The 22,704-nt window shown below is 39.2% G+C and overlaps 1 protein-coding gene across 1 annotated transcript in view; it reads right to left on the bottom strand.

Annotated features, from left to right (window-relative positions):
* CPA6 (carboxypeptidase A6) overlaps window positions 1-22,704 on the bottom strand; it is a 263,083-nt gene that overhangs the window by 55,000 nt on the left and 185,379 nt on the right. The window contains exons 4-6 of the mRNA XM_060035168.1: window positions 18,999-19,113; window positions 16,790-16,891; window positions 14,642-14,746 (exon numbers count right to left, since the gene is read on the bottom strand). Coding sequence (XP_059891151.1) covers window positions 14,642-14,746; window positions 16,790-16,891; window positions 18,999-19,113 — 322 coding nt within the window. The remainder of the gene's footprint in view (window positions 1-14,641; window positions 14,747-16,789; window positions 16,892-18,998; window positions 19,114-22,704) is intronic.

Raw genomic sequence — 22,704 nt, forward strand, 5'->3', positions numbered from 1 at the left:
TCCACCTGCATATTATGCTTCTTCAAAGTCTGGAAGAACTTTCCATTTCAGAGCATTCTTGTCCCAGTTTTCCCATGGATCATCTTCTCACAAACCCTTGCTTTGTCTTTGGTCTGTCACTGAGTTAAATAGAATTCATCCATTGATTTTAAAATACCTGTAGGAATATATGACTCAAGCATAAATGAGTTTAGTTTGAGAATGAAACTATTCAGTTTTGGCTGGGTTAAATTTGTTTAAAACATCATTTTGGGTTCTGTTTAATATAGAAAATACGGAAAATTCAAAAAAACATAGAGAAGAAAAAAATCACCCATAATTCTTTTAGCATTTAGTATATTTCTCATGTATATGTATCTCAGATATAGATTTTACAACATGGAAATTATAATGTCCATGCTAGGTTTTTTTTTTTTCAGGTTGTAATAAATTTAAAAAATTAAAAACATTTTTATTTTTATGTATTAATTTTTATTGGAGTATAGTTTACAATGTTGTGTTTCTGCTGTACAGCAAGGTGAATCAGTTATACATATACATATATCCACTCTTTTTTAAGATTCTATTCCCATATAGGTCATTAACAGTATTGAGTAGAGTTCCCTGTGCTATACAGTAGGTTCTTATTAGTTATCTATTTTATACATAGTAGTGCATATATGTCAATCCCAATCTCCCAGTCCATCCCACCCCCTGCCCCCTTTGGTATCCATACATTTGTTCTCGACGTCTGTGTGTCTATTTCTGCTTTGCAAATAAGTTTATCTATACCATTTTTCTAGATTCCACTGCATTAATATACGATATTTGTTTTTCTGACTTACTTCACTCTGTATGACAGTCTCTAGGTCCATCCACATCTCTACAGATGATCCAATTTCGTTCCTTTTTATGGCTGAGTAATAGTTCATTGTATGTATGTACCACATCTTCTTTATCCATTCCTCTGTTGATAGGTATTTAGGTTGCTTCCATGTCCTGGCTATTGTAAATAGTGCTGCAGTGAACACTTGGGTACATGTATCTTTTTGAATTATGGTTTTTTCTGGGTATACGCCCAGGAGTTGGATTGCTGGATCATATGGTAGTTCTATTTTTAGTTTTTTAAGGAACCTCCATACTGTTCTCCATAGTAGCTGTACCAATTTACTTTCCCACTAACTATGTAGGAGGATTCCCTTTTCTCCACACCCTCTCCAGCATTTATTGTTTGTAGATTTTTTGATGATGGCTATTCTGACCGGCGTGAGGTGATACCTCATTGTAGTTTTGACTTGCACTTCTCTGTTAATTAGTGATGTTGAGCATCTTTTCACATGCTTCTTGGCCATCTGTATGTCTTCTTTGGAGAAATGTCTATTTAGATCTTCTGCCCATTTTTTGATTGGGTTGTTTGTTTTTTTGACACTGAGCTACATGAGCTGTTTATGTAATTTGGAGATTCAACCCTTGTTGGTCACTTCGTTTGCAAATATTTTCTCCCATTGTGTGGGTTGTCTTTTTTCATTTTGTTTATGCTTTCCTTTGCTGTGTGTCCATGCTGGTTTTTTAAAATTTTTATTTTATTGACGTAGCAGCATGTCACAGGCAGTTTCCCGTATCTTTAAATGCTCCTTTAATATATTTTATAAAGTCAGGGCTATCAATCATTTCTTTCTATGCCTTCCTCCTTTCTTTGCTTTTATGCTTGGAAATGTCTTCCTCACTTGGAAATCAAATGAATATTTCCCAGAGTTACTTTCTACATATTCTATGAATAAAGACTCTGGTCAAATTTGTCCCAGCAATGTAGAATTATTTGAGGGAAAAATTAAGTGCTATACATAATTCTGGGCCAGCTAGCACCAGCCATGGCTTGACATACTCAATCCTGGAGACTGACATTTTAAAACTCTCAAAAGTGAACAAAGCCCAAATTACCTCATTCAGTTGGTGATGATTCTGAGAAACGAAGCAAATGCCATTCCATCAGCATTGGCAACAAAGAATTAAGTGGCCTTTCCACAATTAAAAAAATAAAACAATGAAAAATAAAAAGATGTTAAAAATGGGCTGCTGTTGAAAATTGCTTGCCTACCCCACTATCAATATGACTCCCCCCTGGACTTCCCTGGTGGTGCAGTGGTTAAGAATCCACCGGTCAATGCAGGGGACACGGGTTCGAGCCCTGGTCCAGGAAGATCCCAAGTGCTGCGGAGCAGTGAAGCCCGTGTGCCACAACTACTGAGCCTGCACTCTAGAGCCCACGAGCCACAACTACTGAGCCCACGTGCCACAACTACTGAGCCCACGTGCCACAACAACTGAAGCCTGCGCACCTAGAGCCCGTGCTCTGCAACAAAGAGAAGCCACCGCAATGCAAAGCCCGTGCACCGCAACGAAGAGTAGACCCCGCTTGCTGCAACTAGAGACAGTCCGTGCGTGGCAACAAAGACCCAATGCAGCCACAAATTAATTAATTAATTAATTATTTAAAATTTCAAGCTTATAAGAAAAAAAATGACCTCCTGAACTTGTGCCAGAACTGCAGTGGTGAACTGTTGCAATCTTCTACCCCTTTCCTGTCTCTTATCGGATTAAGTAATACAGTCAAGAAAAGTATTTGAAAACAATTCTGTTATGGTTGGCAAAATCACTGGAATTTATTCTTGGATGTCTGTTGCCCAAATTAAGCCTGTGAATCAGGTATTCGGTCATTTGGCTGCTTACTGAGTCTCTTTAACCTCTCATCAGAGAGTATTTGATTCTTTTGGTCCTTGAGAATCAGGGTGCATGAGAGCAGTTTTTTTTTTTTTTTTTTTTTTTTTTTTTGATGGTCCTGTGTCTCTCTGCAATATCCACAGTGCCTGGCCTGTTGCGTGGTAGACACTTAGTAATTACTTGTTGATTAAATTCATCATTTAACCTGCTTAATGTAGTGGTGTTGGGTTCTTCCCTTCAGACTAGTGATACTGCCAACATTTCAACCGATACTCCCTCAACTTCAATGACACCATTGCTCTCTCGGGCATCTTTGACCCATCCTGCACTTTTGTCCCCATATCAAGCCAGTCATCAATTCCTAAAGACTTCCTTTATTGGTGCTGCCTTCTGTGTTTGTGTCTTATCTCCCCAGTAGAATTGTAGTAAATGAATTGAGAAGAGAGTTAATGTCTTGTAATTACAGTACTTGTACCATTACAGAACTTAGCAAGCTGCCTTCACATAAAAAAGTATTGCTCAATAAGCCTTTGGTTGAATGAATGAATGAAGGAAGGAAGGAATGATTTTTTTCATTTGAACTATATACACCCTTTCTTTACTTTCCATTCCTACATCTACTCTTCCTGTCCACGTGTAGATTCTTGCCCTAAACACTTCTAGTTTGTTGCCCTCACTCTGGGCTCCTCCTTTCTATCATCCATGTATCACTGCCTTTCATTTTTAAACTGACAATGATGCATGCTTTTCGTTACATATCAGTATTTTCTCATTTTTCTTTATTGGACCAAACTGTTGGCTTCCGAGGCTAACTATAATTTTTCAGTCAGTCTCATATTGCGTTAGAATCTACTCACACAGACTATAGCCTTTGATCTCACTAATCTACACCATGTTCTCAACATTAGTGTTTTGTCTTTTTTAGAACACTATTGTATCTCCCTGATCAAATTCTCACTCCTCAGTCAAGGCCTAATGAGACTCACTTCCCCACAGATTTTTCCCAAACCTTGTCTTCTTCCAAAGTCTCATGGATTTCTCCGATTCTTGAATTCCTTCAGCTACTATAGTCAGTATAATTTAATCCCCAAAGGTACACTGTTTTATGTTGTTTACTATTGTTTCCTGCACGTAAATATTCTCAAATAAAATACAGACTCCTTGAGCGCTGGGACCATGACATACTTCTGCTGACCCCCAGAATGCTGAGGGCTGAAAATGTAGTGACCAACAAGAAATTGTTGGACTGATTAATGTAAATACTTTCCAGGGGAACCCTAGGTAACATTAATTTAAAAAAAATAACAGCTTTATTGGGATATAACTCACACATTCTATAGTTCATCTTTTTAAAATGTACCATTCAGTGGCTTTTAGTATATTCACAGAGTTATGCAACCATGACCACTACATAAGTTTAGGATATGTTCATCAACTTAGAAAGACATTCCTTATCCTTCAGGTATCAACTCCCTGACCCCTGATTTCCTCCAGCCATAGGCAGCCACTAGTCTACTTTCTGTAAATCAGCCTGTTCTGCACATTGCATGCAAGTGGGACTGTGTAATATATGGTCTTTGGGGACCAGCTTCTTTCAGTTAGCACAGTGCTTTCAAGGTTTATTAACATTGTAGCACGTATCAACACTTTCTTCCTTTTTTAAATTGAGATGTAATTCATTTAAAAGCATACATTTCAGGGCTTCCCTGGTGGCGCAGTGGTTAAGAATCCACCTGCCAATGCAGGGGACATGGGTTCGAGCCCTGGTCCGGGAAGATCCCACATGCCACAGAGCAACTAAACCCGAGTGCCACAACTACTGAAGCCCATGCGCCTAGAGACTGTGCTCTGCAACAAGAGAAGTCACCGCAATGAGAAGCCTGCGCACTGCAATGAAGAGAAGCCCCTGCTCTCCATAACTAGAGAAAGCCCACGCACAGCAATAAAGACCCAACGCAACCAAAAATAAATAAATAGATTTATATTTTTAAAAAAGTATACAGTTCAGTGGTGTTTTAGTATATTCATAATGTTGAGCAGTGGTCATCACTAGCTAATTCTAGAACTTTTCCATCACCTAAAAAAGAAACATGGTACCTTTTAGAGCCACTCCCAATTCCCCTCTCCCCTCACCCTCTGGCAACCACTAATCTACCTCCTGTTTCTATAAATTTACCTATTCTGGACATTTCATATAAATGGAAAGATACATTATGTGGTCTTTCGTGTCTGGCATATTTCACTTAACGTGTTTTTCAAGGTTCATCCCTGTTGGAGCTTGTATTGTACTTCATTATGGCTGAATAATATCCCATTGTATGGATATACTGCATTTTGTTTATCCATCAGTTGATGGACATCTGAGTTGCTTCTACTTTTTGGCTGTTATGAAAAATGCTGCTATAAACATTCATGTACACATTTCTGTGTGGATATATGTTTTCATCTCTCTTGCTTATATACACAGGAGTGGAATTTTGGGGTTGCATGGGTAACTCTATGTTTAACTTGTTGAGGAACTGCTAATCTGTTTTTAACCCTATTTTTAACTTGGTAGTTTCCTTTGCTTTGTAATTTAATTTTTAAGTGCATGACTTTTAAGGTTTGTGAGTGTTCCTTAAGTCTCTATCTGCTCTATTTTCTTTGTTCCCTGCCCTCTGTTTGCTCTCGTATTTAAGTCTCTTACTCTTCTGCAAATAATGTCTGTTCACTTTTGCAGAAAGATAACCTCCAAGTTCTGTATATTAACCTGTTTCCTTCTCCTTATTTATCTATTCTAGTTTTCTTTCTTTGATGAATTAATTTAGTGTCTATATCATCCCTCTTGGCCCATGACAAATTTAAGAAAACTTTATTACCAAAAGGTAGTGTTTCTTAAAGCGCCTTTTGGTTTCATGGTGAAGGGGCATCTCCAGTACACGTTTTGATAGTAAGTCTACCAAGTTGTTCCCCCCTACGTCCCCCTCCCCCAAACCCCCCAACGTACTATAAATGTAACATTAACGATGGTTTGCTAACTTGCTACAAAGAAGCATTGAAAAAGAGAAGGATTCTGCAGTCCAGGCGCACCTCCATTGGTTTCCTTTATTTTGCTTACAAGATAGAATTGTAAAATGAATACTAGGAAAAAAAGAGGTGGCAAGTATTGAAATCAAAAGTGACAGCTCTATATTTTTCAACATAATTAAATGATTTTCAGTTTAAAAGATAGAAGCCCACAATCGGGTTGTGTATTTTGTGTTTTAAAAATGTCTACCAGCCAGTAGTTATATGTTGAGTTAATGAATACAACTATCACATGTTGAGATAATGAATTCATTTGAGCAGTTTTCAAAATAACAAAATAATCAAGTCCATCTCACCAGTCAGTTAAGCCAGGTAGTTTGCTCTGTGTCACTGTTTTCTAAGCTTTGTGTGTCCAAGACACTCATGGACTCATCCTCTAAACTGGAGTGGGGAGCATCCCAGGGCCTGGCATGGGAGAGTCAAGCTGGTTGAAGAAGAGAGGGACATACAGAGCCAGAGTCACAGGCTGATGCTTCTGGTTTCCATGGTGCAGTGAGTGAGTCAGGGTCAGTTGATAAGGATTATACACAGCAGAGAGGAGAGAGCAGGGATGAAATTTCCCTTGATGCTCTAGGCAGAAAATAGCACCTGGTTCCAAAGAGAATGAAACCCACGTGTATGGAGACCTGGTTATTCTTCTTACAATACATTTTAAATGTTAAGATAAATGTAGATTTGCGTGTAATTATAAGAATTAATACGGAGAAATCCCTTGTACCCTTGACCCACTTTCCCCCAATGGTAATATTTTACAAAAGTATAGTATGATATAACGATCAGGGTACTGGAATTGATGCAGTCAAGATACAGAACCTCTCCATCGCTACAAAGACCCCTCATGATGCCCTTTTATAGCCACATCCACATTCCTTAACCCCCAGCAAACCACTAATCTGTTCTCCATTTCTATACAGTTGACCCTTGAACAATGTGTGGGTTGGGTTGCTGACCGTCCCAAAGCAGTTGGAAATCCATGTATAACTTTACAGTTGGCCCTCCGTAGCTACTGTTTCACATCCCGGGATTCAACCAACCGAGGATCATGTAGTACTGTAGTATGTATTTATTGAGAAAAATCTGTGTATAAGTAGACCCCTGCAGTTCAAACCCATGTTGTTTAAGAGTCAACTGTAATTTTAACACCTCAAGAATATTATATAAATGAAATCATACAGTATCTATTTGGGATTGGTTTTTCATTGTATAATTCTCTGGAGATTCATTCACATTGTTGTGTGTTTCCATAGTTCGTTCTTTTTTTTTTTTTGGTGAGTAGTTTTCCATGGTATGCATGTTCTAGTTTGTTTAACCATTTGCCCATTGAAGGATATCTGGTTTGTTTCCAGTTTTTGGTTGTTATAGATAAAGCTGCTATAAACATTCGTGTACAGATTTTTGAGCAAACATAAGTTTTAATTTCTCTGGGATAAATGCTGAGAGTGCAATTATTGGGTTATATGATAGTGGCATGTCGTCTTTTAAAAGAAAACGTTAACTGTTTTCAGCAGTATCTCCATTGTTTTACATTCCCACCAGCAGTGTGTGAGCAATCCAGTTTTTCCCCATCCTCCCCAGCATTGGCTGGTGAGACAGTCTCTCCCCCTTTCCCGCGCGCGCGCGCATATGTGTGTGTGTGTGTGAGTGATTTTAGCCATTCTGACAGGTGTCTAGTGATAGCTCATTGTGGTTTGAATTTGAATTGCCCAAATGGCATCTTTTTGTGTGCTTTTTTTTTTTTGCCATCTGTATACTCTTTTTGGTGAAATGTCTCTTTATGTGTTTTGCCCATTTTCTAATTGGATTGCTTGCCTTTTTATTGTTAAGTTTTGAGTTTATATATCCAAATATGAATCCTTTCTCAGATATCTGGCAAAGTTTGTAGCCTGTCTTTTTCTTCTTAACAGGGCCTTTCACACAGCAAAGTTTAAAATTTTTATTTTATTATGTTTGATAATGTCCAATTTACCAACTTTTCCTTTTGTGAAGTCTAAGGACTTTTTGCCTAGCTTTAGATACTGAAGACTTTTTCCTATTCTAAAAGTTTTGTAATTTTACATTTAAGTCCGTGATCCATTTTGAGTTAATTTTTGTATAAGCAATGAGACTTGGGTTGAAATACATTTATTTGCCTATGGAAGTCCACTTGCTCCAGCACCATTTGTTGAAAAGTATGTCTTTCCTTCACTGAATTGCTTTTGCACCTTTGTCGAAAATCACTTGGGCATATTTGTGTAGGTCTATTTCTGGGTCTTCTGTTCCATTTGTCTCTATCCCTTCACCAGTACCACATACTTTTGATGACCAATGATATAATAAGTCTTGAAGTTGGGTAGAATGATTCTTTTACAAAATAGTTTTAGCTCTTCTAGTTCCTTTGCCTTTCCATATAAATTTTAGAATAATTTTACCTATATCTACAAAAAGTCTTGCTGGAATTTTTATAGGAATTATGTTAAACATATATCAATTTGGGGAGAATTGACATTTTTCTGTATTGAGTCTTCCAATCCATGAATATGGTATATCTCTCTGTATATTTAGATTTTGCTTGATTTTTTTGATCAGTGTTTCATAGTTTTTAGCATATAAGTCCTATACTTGTTTTGTTAGATTTACTCCTAAGTATTTCATTTTACAAGTAATTATAAATGGTATTATATTTTTAATTTCAGCATCCACATGTTCATTGCTAGTATATAGAAATACAGTTGACTTTTGTATGTTTATTTTCTGTCCTGTGATCTTGCTGAACTCACTAGTTCTATTTCCCTGTAGAGTCCTTGGGATTTTCTGTGTAGACAATCATGTCACTGACAAATAGGAAAATTTTATTTATTCCTTTCTGATCTGTATGTCTTTTATTTCCTCTTCTTCTATGGACTAGAACTTTCAGCACTATGTTAATTTAAGAGTGGTGAGAGTGGACATCCTTACCTTGTTCCTGATCTTAGGAGGAAGCATTTGGTCATTTACCAGTAGGTGTAATGTTTGCTGTAGGATTTTCATAGATGTTCTTTATAAAATTGAGGAAGTTCCCATCTATTCCTGTTTTTCTGGGAGTTTTTATCATGAATGTCGAATTTTGTCAAGGTCTTTTTCTGTATTGATTGATGAGATTATGTAGACTTATCTGTTCTTCAGTTTGTTAATATGGTAGATTACATTGGTTGAATTTCAAATATTAAAACAGGCTTGGATCCTTGCAATAAACCCCACTTGGTCATGGTGTAGAATTATTTTTTAGATTACTAAATTCTATTTGCTAATATTCTGTTAAGGATCCCTGAATCTATTTTCTAGTTTTGTTTCCTATTGTTTTTGTCTGATTTTTGTATTAGGGTAATACTAGCTTTATAAATGAATTGAAACTATTCTCTCCTTTTCTAATGTCTGAGATTGTGTAGAATTGGTCTCAATTCTTCTTTAAACATTTGGTAGTATTCTTCAGTAAAACCATCTGGGTCTGGAGATTTCTTTCTTCCCTCTTTTTGAATTTTAAAATTATGAATTCAGTGTCCTTAACGGTAATAGGCATATTCAAATTATTTCATAATGGATGAGTTGTAATAGTTTGTGTTTTTCAATTTACTGGTACATTTTGCCTATGCCATCAAATTTATATGTGTAGGGTCATACATAGTATTCCCTTATTGTCCTTTTGGTATCTGCAGGGTTTGTAGTGACATCTTTTTCACTCCTAAGATTGGTAATTTGTATCTTCTTTTTTCTTTGTCTCTCTTGCTAGAACTTTGTTAATTTCATTGATCTTTTCAAGAACCAGCTCCTTGTTTCACTGATTTTCTGTAATGATTTTCTGTTTTCAATTTCATTGATTTTTGCTCTTATCCATATTACTTCCTTCTGCTTGCTTTGGCTTTATTTTCTATTCTTTTTCTAGGTTCTTGAGGTGAGAGCTTTGATTATTGTTTTGAGAATTTCCCTCTTTTCTAATGTATGCTTTTAGTGCTATAAATTTCCCTCTTAGCATTGTTTTAGCTGTGTCCCACAAATTTTGATATGTTGTATTTTCATTTTCATTCAGTTCAATGCATTTTTAAAATTTCCCTTGAGATTTTATCTTTGACCCATGGATAATTCAGAAGCATCTTAAATTCCAAGTGTTTGGAGGTTTTCCTGTTATCTTTCTGCCATCAATTTCTAGTTTGATTTCATTGTGGTTAGAAAACACAGTCTGTCTGATTTCATTTCCTTTAAATTTGTTGAGGTTTGTATTTTGGTCCATGTTATGATATATCTTGGTGTTATATATATATATATCTTGGTGTATGTTCCGAGGCACTTGAAAAGAATGTGTATTCTGCTGTTGTTGGGTTGGATGATCCATAAATATGACTTAGATCCTGTTGGTTGATAGTGTTGTTGAGTTCTTTCATATCCTTGTTGACTCCTTTCTAATGATTCTCTTTGGTTATTTTAAAATATGAACTTGCTGATACTACTACCACTACTGAGTTGATTTAATTAACTGCTTATTATACGCCAAGCACTCTGTTAAGTCCTTTACAAGAATTATATAATTTAATCCTCCCAATAAACCAGTGTGTCACATATTATTAATACTGAAGTTCAGAGAGGTTAAACGACTTGCCCACCGAGGTCATATAGCTAGTAAATGGCAGAGCTGGCATTCCAACCCAGGGCTGTCTGACTACTAAATGTGTGCATGTAACCTCTGTGCAATCTGCTGTTCTATCAGGATTTAGGACTCGATGAGTTTTCTTCCAGTTCACATTTGAGTAAGGATGCAAACATTATAGTGGTGGCTGTGGGACAAGTCCCACCAAGGTATGGTTGGCAGCCTCCCCAGTGATTCCCACTTCTTGGCATTCATGCTCTTGTGTAATGCCCTCCCCTTGAATACAGTCTGGACCTAATGACTCACTTCTAATGGACAGAATATGGCAAAAGTGATGGGGGGATGTCACTTCTGAAATTAGGTTACAAAGAGACTGTGGTTTCCATCTTGGGCCTGTTCACGCTCTCTCCCTCTCATTTGCTCTGACGGCAGCCAGGTACTGGGTTGTGAGCTGTCCTATGGCGATGCCCACGTGGCAAGGAACTGATGTCTCTGGCTTACAGCCCTGGGGGACATGAGGCTGCCAGCAGCCACATGAGTGAGCTCAGAAACAGATCCCCCATACAAGCCTTGAGATGGCCAAAGCTCCAGCTGACACCTTGACTGTGCCTTGTTAGAGACCCTTAGCCAGAGGCACCCAGCTAAGCTGTGCTTAGATTGCTGACCCACAGAAACTATCAAGTAATAGATGTTTGTTGTTTTAAGCTGTTGAATTTGGGGGAAAACACCAAGAGAGAGAGAAAACAAAGGAAAGAAGCCAAAATTTTGGCTTCTGACACCATCCCCTTCTTTGGGGATCAAGAGATGGTAGAAACCACTGCCAGATTGGAGTAAAACACGTAAGAAAAGGGAACCTGGGTCCTTGTTCACCACGTGTCTTTCTGAGAGGTCTCATGTGCCAACGAGGGGCAAATGCAGAAGGAGACAATCAGCAGTGTGGTGTGTGTCAGCCAAGAGAGGGCTTGACATAGCCTCTTAGGGTCTCCTGGGAGAAAGAGCCTTGAGATTCCCTGGTGCCCCCAGAGGTGCCATGGAAATTAGAGGAGTTGAGAGCCTGGGAGCCTGTCTTGGGATTTCGGTGGTGGAGGGGAGGTGACCTCTGGAAGGGACACTGCCTGGAGCCCCTCTTGGACCAGACACCCCCTGCCATCTGTGGATGGCAGGATTTAACCAGGGACTTAGTGTATAAGATATGATGCTTCAATGCTGGGCAGACTTAAGGTTACTTAAATCTTTGAAGTCCCCGTTCCCTCTGGCCCCAACACCGCCATTCTATGGGAACAGGGGCTTCAAGCCAAGATGAGAACGTTTCTTACAAGCCTGTGATGCTATCACCAGTCATTGCTATCATGTGGCAGCCCCATTGCTTCCACAAGGACACTGGGACCAGTGACCCGTAGGCCTCCTTTTTTTCCACTTCTGTTGCTTCCCTGACTCAGATGGGAAATGTTCCTGATTAAATGGAGGGGTAAGTGACAGCCATAAACAGCAAGAGTAAGAGAGGTATGGAAAGGGTAGCAGAGGCCCAGAAATAGACTCATCTGTGTGCTTGAAGTTGGCTTGGTGCAGAAGGGAGGAGAAGCCTTTCCTCACTATCTTTGGTGAAATGGAGCCTATTCTTTTTTAAGTTTTTTTTAATTTTTAAAGAAATTTTTTGGCTGCATTGGGTCTTCATTGCTGTGTGCGGGCTTTCTCTAGTTGCAGTGAGCGGGGGCTACTCTTCGTTGTGGTGCATGGGCTTCTCATTGTGGTGGCTTCTCTTGTTGCAGAGCATGGGCTCTAGGCGCACGGGCTTCAGTAGTTGTGGCATGTGGGCTTAGCTGCTCTGTGGCATGTGGGATCTTCCTGAACCAGCACTCAAACCCATGTCCCCTGCCTTGGCAGGTGGATTCTTAACCACTGCGCCACCAGGGAATTCCCTGGAGCCTAATCTTAATTGATGCTTCTTGCTCTTGCTCCAAAACTACCCTCAACTGATAGTCACCATACATGCCTGTTCCTTTTTCTGTGGTTACACTGTGTCCTCCTCTTCCTTGGAAATTTAGCTTGGGTTCTAGGGCTGCGTGTATGGCTGTATAGATTGTGCACTGCAAAAGTCCAAGTGGTACCATATCCTTAGGAGATGAATTGTAAGTCATCTCCCAGAAATCTTTCCATATCATAACCACTGGATTCTCACACTCCCATTCATTCACAAATAATTGAAGCACTATTAAGTGCCAAGTGTTGTTCTAGGTACTGGGGATTTGGCAATGAAAGATAAATAGGGTTTCTGCCTTTGGCATTAGTATAGGAAGAGAGAGACAATTACCACATGAACAAATAAAGTAAATTTAGGTGTTATAAAGAAGTTGCACATGTGGGGGTGAGGTAAAATGTTTGGGAGATACATTCTTATGTTCTACAATAATACACTGGACCATAGACTATAAACAATAGATGTTCTATTCTTAACCATTTTGCCCCTTTTCCTTTTGAAACTCAAGACAGCAGACAATATGTTGTATGTATACAATGGATATTTAATGCAAGGTGGTAGAGGTAACAGTTTGTTAGCTTTTGCATTTATCCTACCGGGATGAAATGGTATTTTAAGAGAATATGAATTGCTCAATGTGCTGAGTGGGAATAGTTTGAAAATTTTATTATTACATTATAAAATTAAGAATACTTTTGTGGGTTTGGTTGTGGTAGAAGAGGCAGATTTTACAAATTAATACAGTATTGACTTTTTAAAAACTATATTTATTTAGTTTTGCTTGCATTGGGTCTTTGTTGCTGCACGCAGGCTTTCTCTAGTTGCGGAGAGTGGGGGCTACTCTTTGTTGCGGTGCGCAGGCTTCTCGTTGCGGTGGCTTCTCTTGTTGCGGAGCACGGGCTCTAGGTGCGCGGACTTCAGTAGTTGTGGCTCGCAGGCTCAGTAGTTGTGGTTCTCAGGCTCTGGAGCGTAGGCTCAGTAGCTGTGGCGCATGGGCTTAGTTGCTCCGCGGCATGTGGGATCTTCCCAGACCAGGACTTGAACCCGTGTCCCCTGCATTGGCAGGTGGACTCTCAACCACTGCGCCACCAGGGAAGCCCCCCAGTATTGATATTTGTGGGGCATATTTTCTAAGACTAGGAGAGCCTTCAAAATAATAAACCTTACTAGGTCACATAATTTTCCCATAAAACATAGTGAAATATAACTGAAATATTTAAATACCTTTTGTATCCTTAATGGTTTTCTATGAGTAATTTGTAGGGGTTTTTTTTTCTGGCTAAGAACCTTCCTTCCCTTAGACTTCTTCACTGTTATTACCAGTACTAGTCGTTGGCTTTTTCTAGGAGTCTTAAAAAAAAAATACTAAGAAGTGGGCTTCCCAGGTGGCACAGTGGTTGAGAGTCCACCTGCCGATGCAGGGGACACGGGTTCGTGCCCCGGTCCAGGAAGATCCCACATGCCACGGAGTGGCTGGGCCCGTGGGTCATGGCCGCTGAGCCTGCACATCTGGAGCCTGTGCTCCACAACGGGAGAGGCCACAGCAGTGAGAGGCCCGCGTACCGCAAAAAAAAAAAAAAAAAAATACTAAGAAGTAAAGGTTATAAAAAACCATGAAAGTCATTGCATTCTTGACAGTAGAAAAATATCAGAACATATGAAGATGTTCATCCATGAGGTTGGCCCACTCTTGGGATAAGAACCCCCTCAATACACTAGCCTTAGAGGGCTTATGACTTAAATGAAGCCTTCAGAAAATGAGAAATCACCATGAATCATCAACCATTAGAGTCACTGAAAAGTACTGAAACAGAGAATGTTAAATGCACAGATGCTAAAGGTCTTTGGTGTCTAAATCACAGATCCATAGCAGGAGGGCAAAATGCAGTCACTTGCTCATCTCTTTATTGCTGTAGCATACATGAGATCATTTTGACGGAGAAGACAAGAGAATATCACAGAGAAACTGTTCTGGAACACCATAAATTGGATTTGTAGCCTTTTGCTATATATCAGCTACTATGGTTGGTTCCTAATTTGTCACGAATTCATAAATGCTCTGAATCTCAGGTCCTTTCTCTTTAATGAGGGTTGGTAATTCCCACCTCCAAGGGCAGAGCTGAAGATAAACAGAGCCAGGGTTTTGAGAGGCCTTCATAAACATAGAAGAAACCCACAAAATCACAGTGTTACTGTCATTCCATCAGATATCGCTGGCTTCACATTCCCAGTTTTGTTCCTTGAGCAGAATAAAAACACTGGCTAGTGAGAATGGACACTCTGTAAAGGGTTTAACTTACTTCTTTTACAAACCACTGACAAAAGGCAGGACCAATCCATTCTCTTGCATGAATACCGCAGTCTATCCAGACAGCTCTTTTGTAAGCTCGTGATCTTCTGCCCAGCTGAAAACAAGAGTAGTCACAGTAACCAATGCAGGCTTTTATTTTTGGATTGACTGACCAGCATAATTTAATATGGTTTCAGCATAATACTTCACTAGAGTTGGGTTAATTAAGTAACCCATAAAAAAGACAGATTTCCTATCGATTTCAGAAGTCCAGGCTTGTTTATGCAGAAAGAATAAATTTATTGTCTTAATTACGAATCAAAGTAGAAAATACACAAGGAAAATGCAATTGCTTAAATAGGCTTGCTTCTCCATTTTCATATAATATGTGACTTAAGAAGCTAATTTTTTCCCTCCCTCTCCCTCATCCTTGCCCTGTTTCTCTCCACTGCCCTCCCCATGCAGGGAATCAGACGTATTCCCAAGCAATATCTATTAAAGAAATAGCTATGCCTTATATGTAGAGAAAGTCAAATTTTATTACAATACAAAAGGGAAACACAAAATGGTTTGTAGAGTCAAGTGACAGACTTTTCTTTATTATCCTATTATATCAATTTCATTTATAACACAGTTTCTAACCCAGTTATCAGTTGATGGCTTTTGACATTATAGGGGATCTAGTTTTCATTCATTCATTAATTCACTCAACTAATGCTTTAGGAAATCCTTTTTAATGTCAGACACAGTGCTTGGCCTTGGAGATTCAGAGATGAGAAGACAAGGAATTTATACGGTAGTAGGGGAGGGCAGACACACGAGCAATTAATCATTATAATGTGAATAGATGTAAGTTACTTTGGCAACTCGGGGGCTATGTCTCATTTCCCCGTGGAGCAAAAGAGGAGCCCTTGAAGAGTTGAGCAAGACTTGAAGCTTGCCCGGCAGACAAATGGAAGAAGGCATCTCAAGCTTGGAAGAGAATCTGAGCGCACCGTGTTTGAGCAGCTGCTTCTGGGGTATGAGGAAAGAATGGCAGATGAAGCTGGACACAGAGGCAGAAGACACATGAAATTCCTGGATACTAAGTAACGGAGAAAAGGCTTCATCCTGTATTCCATGGGAGGTGTGTGTGTGTAGATGGACGAGAGGGTAGAGGATGGGGACTCACAGGGAAGTTCAGTCCTGAGGCTGCTGTGACTGCAATAGTCCAGGGAGAACAGATCCAGAAACAAGCTAGGGCAATAGCAGTGAGGACAAGAAAAGAGGTTTTGACAAATCCAAAAGTTAGAAGAAAGAATTGTCAGTTCATGTTAGATTTAAATAAGTGATGAGAATAAAGGAGAGGAATTCAGGATGGTTCATGTTTCCTGACTGGAGCACGGCACTGCCATCCTGAGTCTGAGGTGCTTTGGTGAGTATCGAGATGATGATGGCAAGGTGGCAATGAGCTATGAACGTCCACTAAGTACCAGCGAGCAGACTCCACTGAACAGAAAAGTCTGGAATGACTGTTGAAACCATGGGGTGGATGTACCCATCCAGGCAGGGTGGGGAGAGGGAGAGCACAGCTGAGGAGGGAATCCTGGGGCCACCAGCATGTTAGGAAAGAACAAGGGGAGAGGAGCCATTGGAGGAGACCTGAGGGGATGGTCTGAGACGAGAGGAGAACCAAGTAGGGGTCATCACAGATGTTTTAGAAGTGTCGTGAGGGCAAAGGCCAGGGAGTCAAGGTCTGAATGGTTGCTGAGGAAGTAGAGACAGTGGTGCAGGGAAATCTTTTTAGATCTTTGGCAGAGAAGAGATGGCTCAGTGGCTGAAAGAGAACGCAGGCTCAAGGGCTGGGAATGACGTATACCTTCTTACACATTTCTGTAGTTTTGCACTGTTCTTCGTAAGCAGCACCAACTCACAAATAATGTTGGTCATTATTTTTAAAGTGCGTAAATACTGTTTTAGAAACAGTATTCTTTGGAATACTCAATGGCAAAAATTAAATATGGCTCAAAAACCTAAGGGGGGAAATTTTTTCTTAAATTACCAGATGAGGTTAAATATGAGACACGATGAAATGCCATTTCGTTTCTTTTCCCCACAAGTCAAAGCTGAAAACGACGAATGTTTAGTAAATATTTAGTTACTAATTTCTTATTTTTACCTTTAAAACAAAAAGAGATCTTCCCTCGTATGATTTTCCAATAGAGAACATGTGAATGAGGCCTGAATGAGTTTTATTCAAATGATGCATCCAATTCTGAATCTAAAAGCAAGTAAATGAAAACCACGTCAGACTCTCACAATCATGGAGCTTTTAGTAAACAAAAGAGAACAAAAAGACAGCAGTGGGTTAGGAACTCAAAGAAGCATATGTGGAGCATAAGATTGAAGGATAAACCAATTTTGTTGTTTTAATTTTCTTCAGGACACAAAATGACATTTTATTTTCTGCTTTTATGAATAGTTGTTTTATGTCTTTATATTGTTCCCCTTTTAAAGCATACCTTCTACTACTCTTTGTCATTAACATCTTAATGGCAGAATTTTACAGAAAACTAATCAATGTGTTCTGGGCCCTTTTTGAGAAATCCAAATTTATTTCCATTTGCCCCCAACATTTAGAGGAAAAGAAAGAAAGCAGATTCAGGAAAACCATCCCAACTATTTGAAAGTGTTTATTAAAGTCCTCTATATTGCAATTTGCCACTGAACAGAAGGTGCTAAGAAAAAGGCATTATCTTTTTGCATTTAAGGTTTATTCTACCCTGCCCCACATTGGAGGGCATACTCTGAATAATTTCCCAAGTAATAGCGATACATTTGCGTTGATCCATTCACACACATTTATCTGTCATCGGGGAAAGTTATATTTGAGATGGATAAAGAAGGCACTTAGAAAGATGGGTGACATTTCTGACTTGAAGCCCAATAAAGGAGTAAGGAAATCACAGAAAAGTGTCCCTCTGTTCCATGATGTGAAAGAGTCTGTTCTAAAAAAAAAACCAAAAAACAGATTTTTCCTTTCTTTCTATCCCTATTTAATCTAATGAGCAGGATACACAAACACACATACATTTACATATCTATATTAATATATTTTTAATTTTTGACTTTTTTTTCTAGTGCACGTTAATAGCAAGTATGTCAAGTTATCTAAATGTCTAATCTTAACTTGACATATCTAATATGTCAAGTTATGTAAATCCTTTCCATTGCTGGTAACTTCATGCTTCTAAAAAGTATGTTAAAAACAGGAAATATGTAGAGATAATTTTGAAAGGAAAGTTGTTATCAAGAGAACCAAAAATTCTCTTAAGAATATAACAGGATCTCATTTGTTCTATGACTGGCATTCCTGTGCTCAATTCAGGGGAAGAATGAAAAAATGCATGTACTCATCCATTTAAGTCATTCTGTCAACAGCTATCTATTTGGAAGTCTCTCTTTGCCTGCCCTGCAGATACAGTGGTGAACAAGAAAGCAATGGCTTGCGCCCATGGCCCTTTCAGCTTATTAGGAGAGAAAGGCATTAATCAAATAATCATACAATAACATAATTAACAACTATGATAGGTATCACATCCATGTACTATGGGCGCAAGTAGTGCTCCGGGGGTTGAGAGGAGGGAGTTCTGACCCCATCTGGGGTAGCAGAAACAGCTCTCTTCTTGCTTAAACTGAGATTTGAAGAATAACTAGTTGTTGCTCAGATGTACAGTAGTGGCAGTGGGGATGGGTCCTTGTATTTCTCAGATACAGTCAATAACAGCAAGCTAACAGACCCTGAGGTGCCACAAATGAAGCTTGGTTTTGGGGAGGTCTCAAATTTGCACAGGGTATGGGGCAAACATCAAAGTTCACTCTACCCCTCAACCAAACCATTGCCCTCAAAGTCTGGCTAGCTCTACCATCCACGCATTTTTAAATTAGGGTGTTTATAACCGTAATTACAGTCAGCCCTCCACATCTGGGGATGCAGAACCATTGGATACCAAGGGCTGACTGTACTATGCCATTGTACACAAGGGACTTGAGTATCCATGATTTTGGTATCTGTAGGGGGTCCTGGACCCAATGCCCTTTGGATACTAAGGGGCGACTGTATAGCAGCTTTACTGTACTCTCCATTGAACTTCCCCTGTCCATTGTAGGGGTGGGTTGGATAAAGCAGGTGAAATTAAAATTTTGCTGCTACTTATATAGTGTAAAAGGCTTAATGGAAGAGAACTGAGGTGTCTGGGCAATGTAAGAGCTGTACGTATTCTTCATATAGCCTCTGCCTCTGTCCTTATGCTTCTCTCCCAATGCTGAGACTTAAATGATAAAGCTGCACTTGTAAAAAAGCAACAAAAGGTCCTTTGATTACATACTTCTTCTAAGGAGTGATAAACTTCATAATTATATCCAGAGACGGATCTTCGACTTCTCTGGGTTGGCAAACTGCTTCCCTTTTCCAGCACTTTCTGAAGATCTTCCATGAGGATCCTGGATTTGAAATGATAGACATGATGAAAATTAAATGGAAATAATACAAAAATCAGTCAATATCAAAAGAAAATCATGCATCTGTGAAAAGGACAGTGAAGGAAAAAAGGACAGTGAAGATTGACACTTCTAAAAACACCAAATGTTGGGAAGATGTTCTTTTTCAGAAAATAAAAACTGTTAAATAAATGATATAATGAATATAAAATAAAAAATTATAGGCAGGTGTTCCCAAGTAATGAGCCTAATAATAACTACCATTGATTGAGCAGCTACAAGAACTGAATGATGGCGGGGGAACACATATTTACTGAGCACCTATCAGGTGGCAGGCATTGTGCTGTGTATTTTACACGATCTTAGTCAATAACCCTATGAGGTTAGACTTCCTTGTTATCTCTATTTTACAAATGGGGAAACTGAGCCTCAAAAGGGTTAAGAACCTGTCAATATCACTCTTCCAGTGAGCACAGAGCCAGAACTGGAACTTGGAATGTGAACCCAAGTTCCAGGCTTTAGACTCAGGTCCGGTGTGACATTATGAAAAATGAAGCACGACAAGCTCCTCCACTCCTTTGCCACATCCTCCTGTTCAGCTGCTTCTATCTGTTCCCATGGCTTTTGTCACTGAACTTTTGTCATGTTGTCACCTGGCACACTTGACCCAAGACTCAGAAAAGGGAAAGAAAGAAACTACAATACTCAAGAGGAAATGGAAGAAATACCTAGAGTCGGAAAAAGCTAATTTCACTGCCTACCAGTATCAATGACACCAAGAGAAGACAAGCTTAGGTAATCAAAGTGAATGCATTTGGAAATTGAAGGCCGAGGCCAGGGTGAGGGATTCGAGTCACTGAAATGTATGGAACCAGCTGGACTGGTGGGTGTTATTATATTTTTTAAATTTTTAATTTATTTTTTTATACAGCAGGTTCTTATTAGTCATCAGTGTTATACACATCAGTGTATACATGTCAATCCCAATTGCCCAATTCAGCACACACACCACCATCCCCACCCACCTCCGGTTTTCCCCCCTTGGTGTCCATACGTTTGTTCTCTACATCTGTGTCTCAACTTCTGCCCTGCAAAACAGTTCATCTGTACCATTTTTCTAGGTTCCACATACATGAATTAATATACGATATTTGTTTTTCTCTTTCTGGCTTACTTCACTCAGTATGACAGTCTCTAGATCCATCCATGTATCAACAAATGACTCAATTTTGTTCCTTTTTATGGCTGAGTAATATTCCGTTGTATATATGTACCACAACTTCTTTATCCATTCGTCTGTTGATGGGCATTTAGGTTGCTTCCATGACCTGGCTATTGTAAATAGTGCTGCAATGAACATTGGGGTGCATGTGTCTTTTTGAATTATGGTTTTCTCTGGGTATATGCCCAGTGGTGGGATTGCTGGGTCATATGGTAATTCTATTTTTAGTTTTTTAAGGAACCTCCATACTGTTCTCCATAGTGGCTGTATCAATTTACATTCCCACCAACAGTGCAAGAGGGTTCCCTTTTCTCCACACCCTCTCCAGCATTCGTTGTTTGTAGATTTTCTGATGATGCCTATTCTCACTGGTGTGAGGTGATACCTCATTGTAGTTTTGATTTGCATTTCTCTAATAATTAGTGATGCTGAGCAGCTTTTCATGTGCCTCTTGGCCATCTGTATGTCTTCTTTGGAGAAATGTCTATTTAGGTCTTCTGCCCATTTTTGGATTGGGTTGTTTCTTTAATATTGAGCTGCGTGAGCTGTTTATATATTTTGGAGATTAATCCTTTGTTGATTCGTTTGCAAATATTTTCTCCCATTCTGAGGGTTGTCTTTCCATCTTGTTTATGGTTTCCTTTGCTGTGCAAAAGCTTTTAAGTTTCATTAGGTCCCATTGGTTTATTTTTGTTTTTACTCTAGGAGGTGGATCAAAAAAGATCTTGCTGTGATTTATGTCAAAGAGTGTACTTCCTATGTTTTCCTCTAAGAGTTTTATAGTGTCCAGTCTTACATTTAGGTCTCGAATCCTTTTTTTTTTTTTTTTTTTTTTTTTTTGCGGTACACGGGCCTCTCACTATTGTGGCCTCTCCCATTGCGGAGCACAGGCTCCGGACATGCAGGCTCAGTGGCCATGGCTCACGGGCCTAGCTGCTCCGTGGCATGTGGGATCTTCCTGGACTGGGGCACAAACCCATGTCCCCTGCATCAGCAGGTGGACTCTCAACCACTGCGCCACCAGGGAAGCCCTCGAATCCATTTTGAGTTACTTTTGTGTATGGTGTTAGGGAATGCTCTAATTTCATTCTTTTACATGAGCTGTGTAGTTTTCCCAGCACCACTTATTGAAGAGACTGTCTTTTCTCCATTGTATATCCTTACCTCCTTTGTCATAGATTAGTTGACCATGGGTGCGTGGGTTTATCTCTGAGCTATCTATCTTGTTCCATTGATCTATGTTTCTGTTTTTGTGCCAGTACCATATTGTCTTGATTACTCTAGCTTTGTAGTAGAGTCTGAAGTCAGGGAGTCTGATTCCTCCAGCTCTGTTTTTTTCCCTCAAGACTGCTTTGGCTATTCGGGGTCTTTTGTGTCTCCATACAAATTTTAAGATTTTTTGTTCTAGTTCCGTAAAAAATGCCATTGGTAATTTGATAGGGATTGCATTGGATCTGTAGATTGCTTTGGGTAGTATAGTCATTTTCACAATGTTGATTCTTCCAATCCAAGAACATGGTATATCTCTCCATCTGTTGGTAACATCTTTAATTTCTTTCATCAGTGTCTTACTGTTTTCTGCATACAGGTCTTTTGTCTCCCTAGGTAGGTTTATTCCTAGGTATTTTATTCTTTTTGTTGCAGTGGTAAATGGGAGTGTTTCCTTAATTTCTCTTTCAGATTTTTCATCATTAGTGTATAGGAATGCAAGAGATTTCTGTGCATTAATTTTGTATCCTGCAACTTTACTGAATTCATTGATTAGCTCTAGTAGTTTTCTGGTGGCATTTTTAGGATTCTCTATGTATAGTATCATGTCATCTGCATACAGTGACAGTTTTACTTCTTCTTTTCCAATTTGTATTCCCTTTATTTCTTTTTCTTCTCTGATTGCCGTGGCTAGGACTTCCAAAACTGTGTTGAATAATAGTGGCAAGAGTGGACATCCTTGTCTTGTTCCTGATCTTAGAGGAAATGCTTTCAGTTTTTCACCGTTGAGAATGATGTTTGCTGTGGGTTTGTCATACATGGCCTTTATTATGTTGAGGTAGGTTCCCTCTATGCCCACTTTCTGGAGAGTTATTAATCATAAATGGGTGTTGAATTTTGTCAAAAGCTTCTTCTGCATCTATTGAGATGATCACATGGTTTTTATTCTTCAATTTGTTAATGTGGTGTATCACACTGATTGATTTGCGTATATTGAAGAATCCTTGCATTCCTGGGATAAACCCCACTTGATCATGGTGTAGGATCCTTTTAATGTGCTTTTGGATTCTGTTTGCTAGTATTTTGTTGAGGATTTTTGCATCTATGTTCATCAGTGATATTGGCCTGTAGTTTTCTTTCTTTGTGACATCTTTGTCTTTTTT

Source organism: Delphinus delphis, chromosome 17 (assembly GCF_949987515.2).
Source record: "Delphinus delphis chromosome 17, mDelDel1.2, whole genome shotgun sequence".
Lineage (NCBI taxonomy): Eukaryota > Metazoa > Chordata > Mammalia > Artiodactyla > Delphinidae > Delphinus > Delphinus delphis.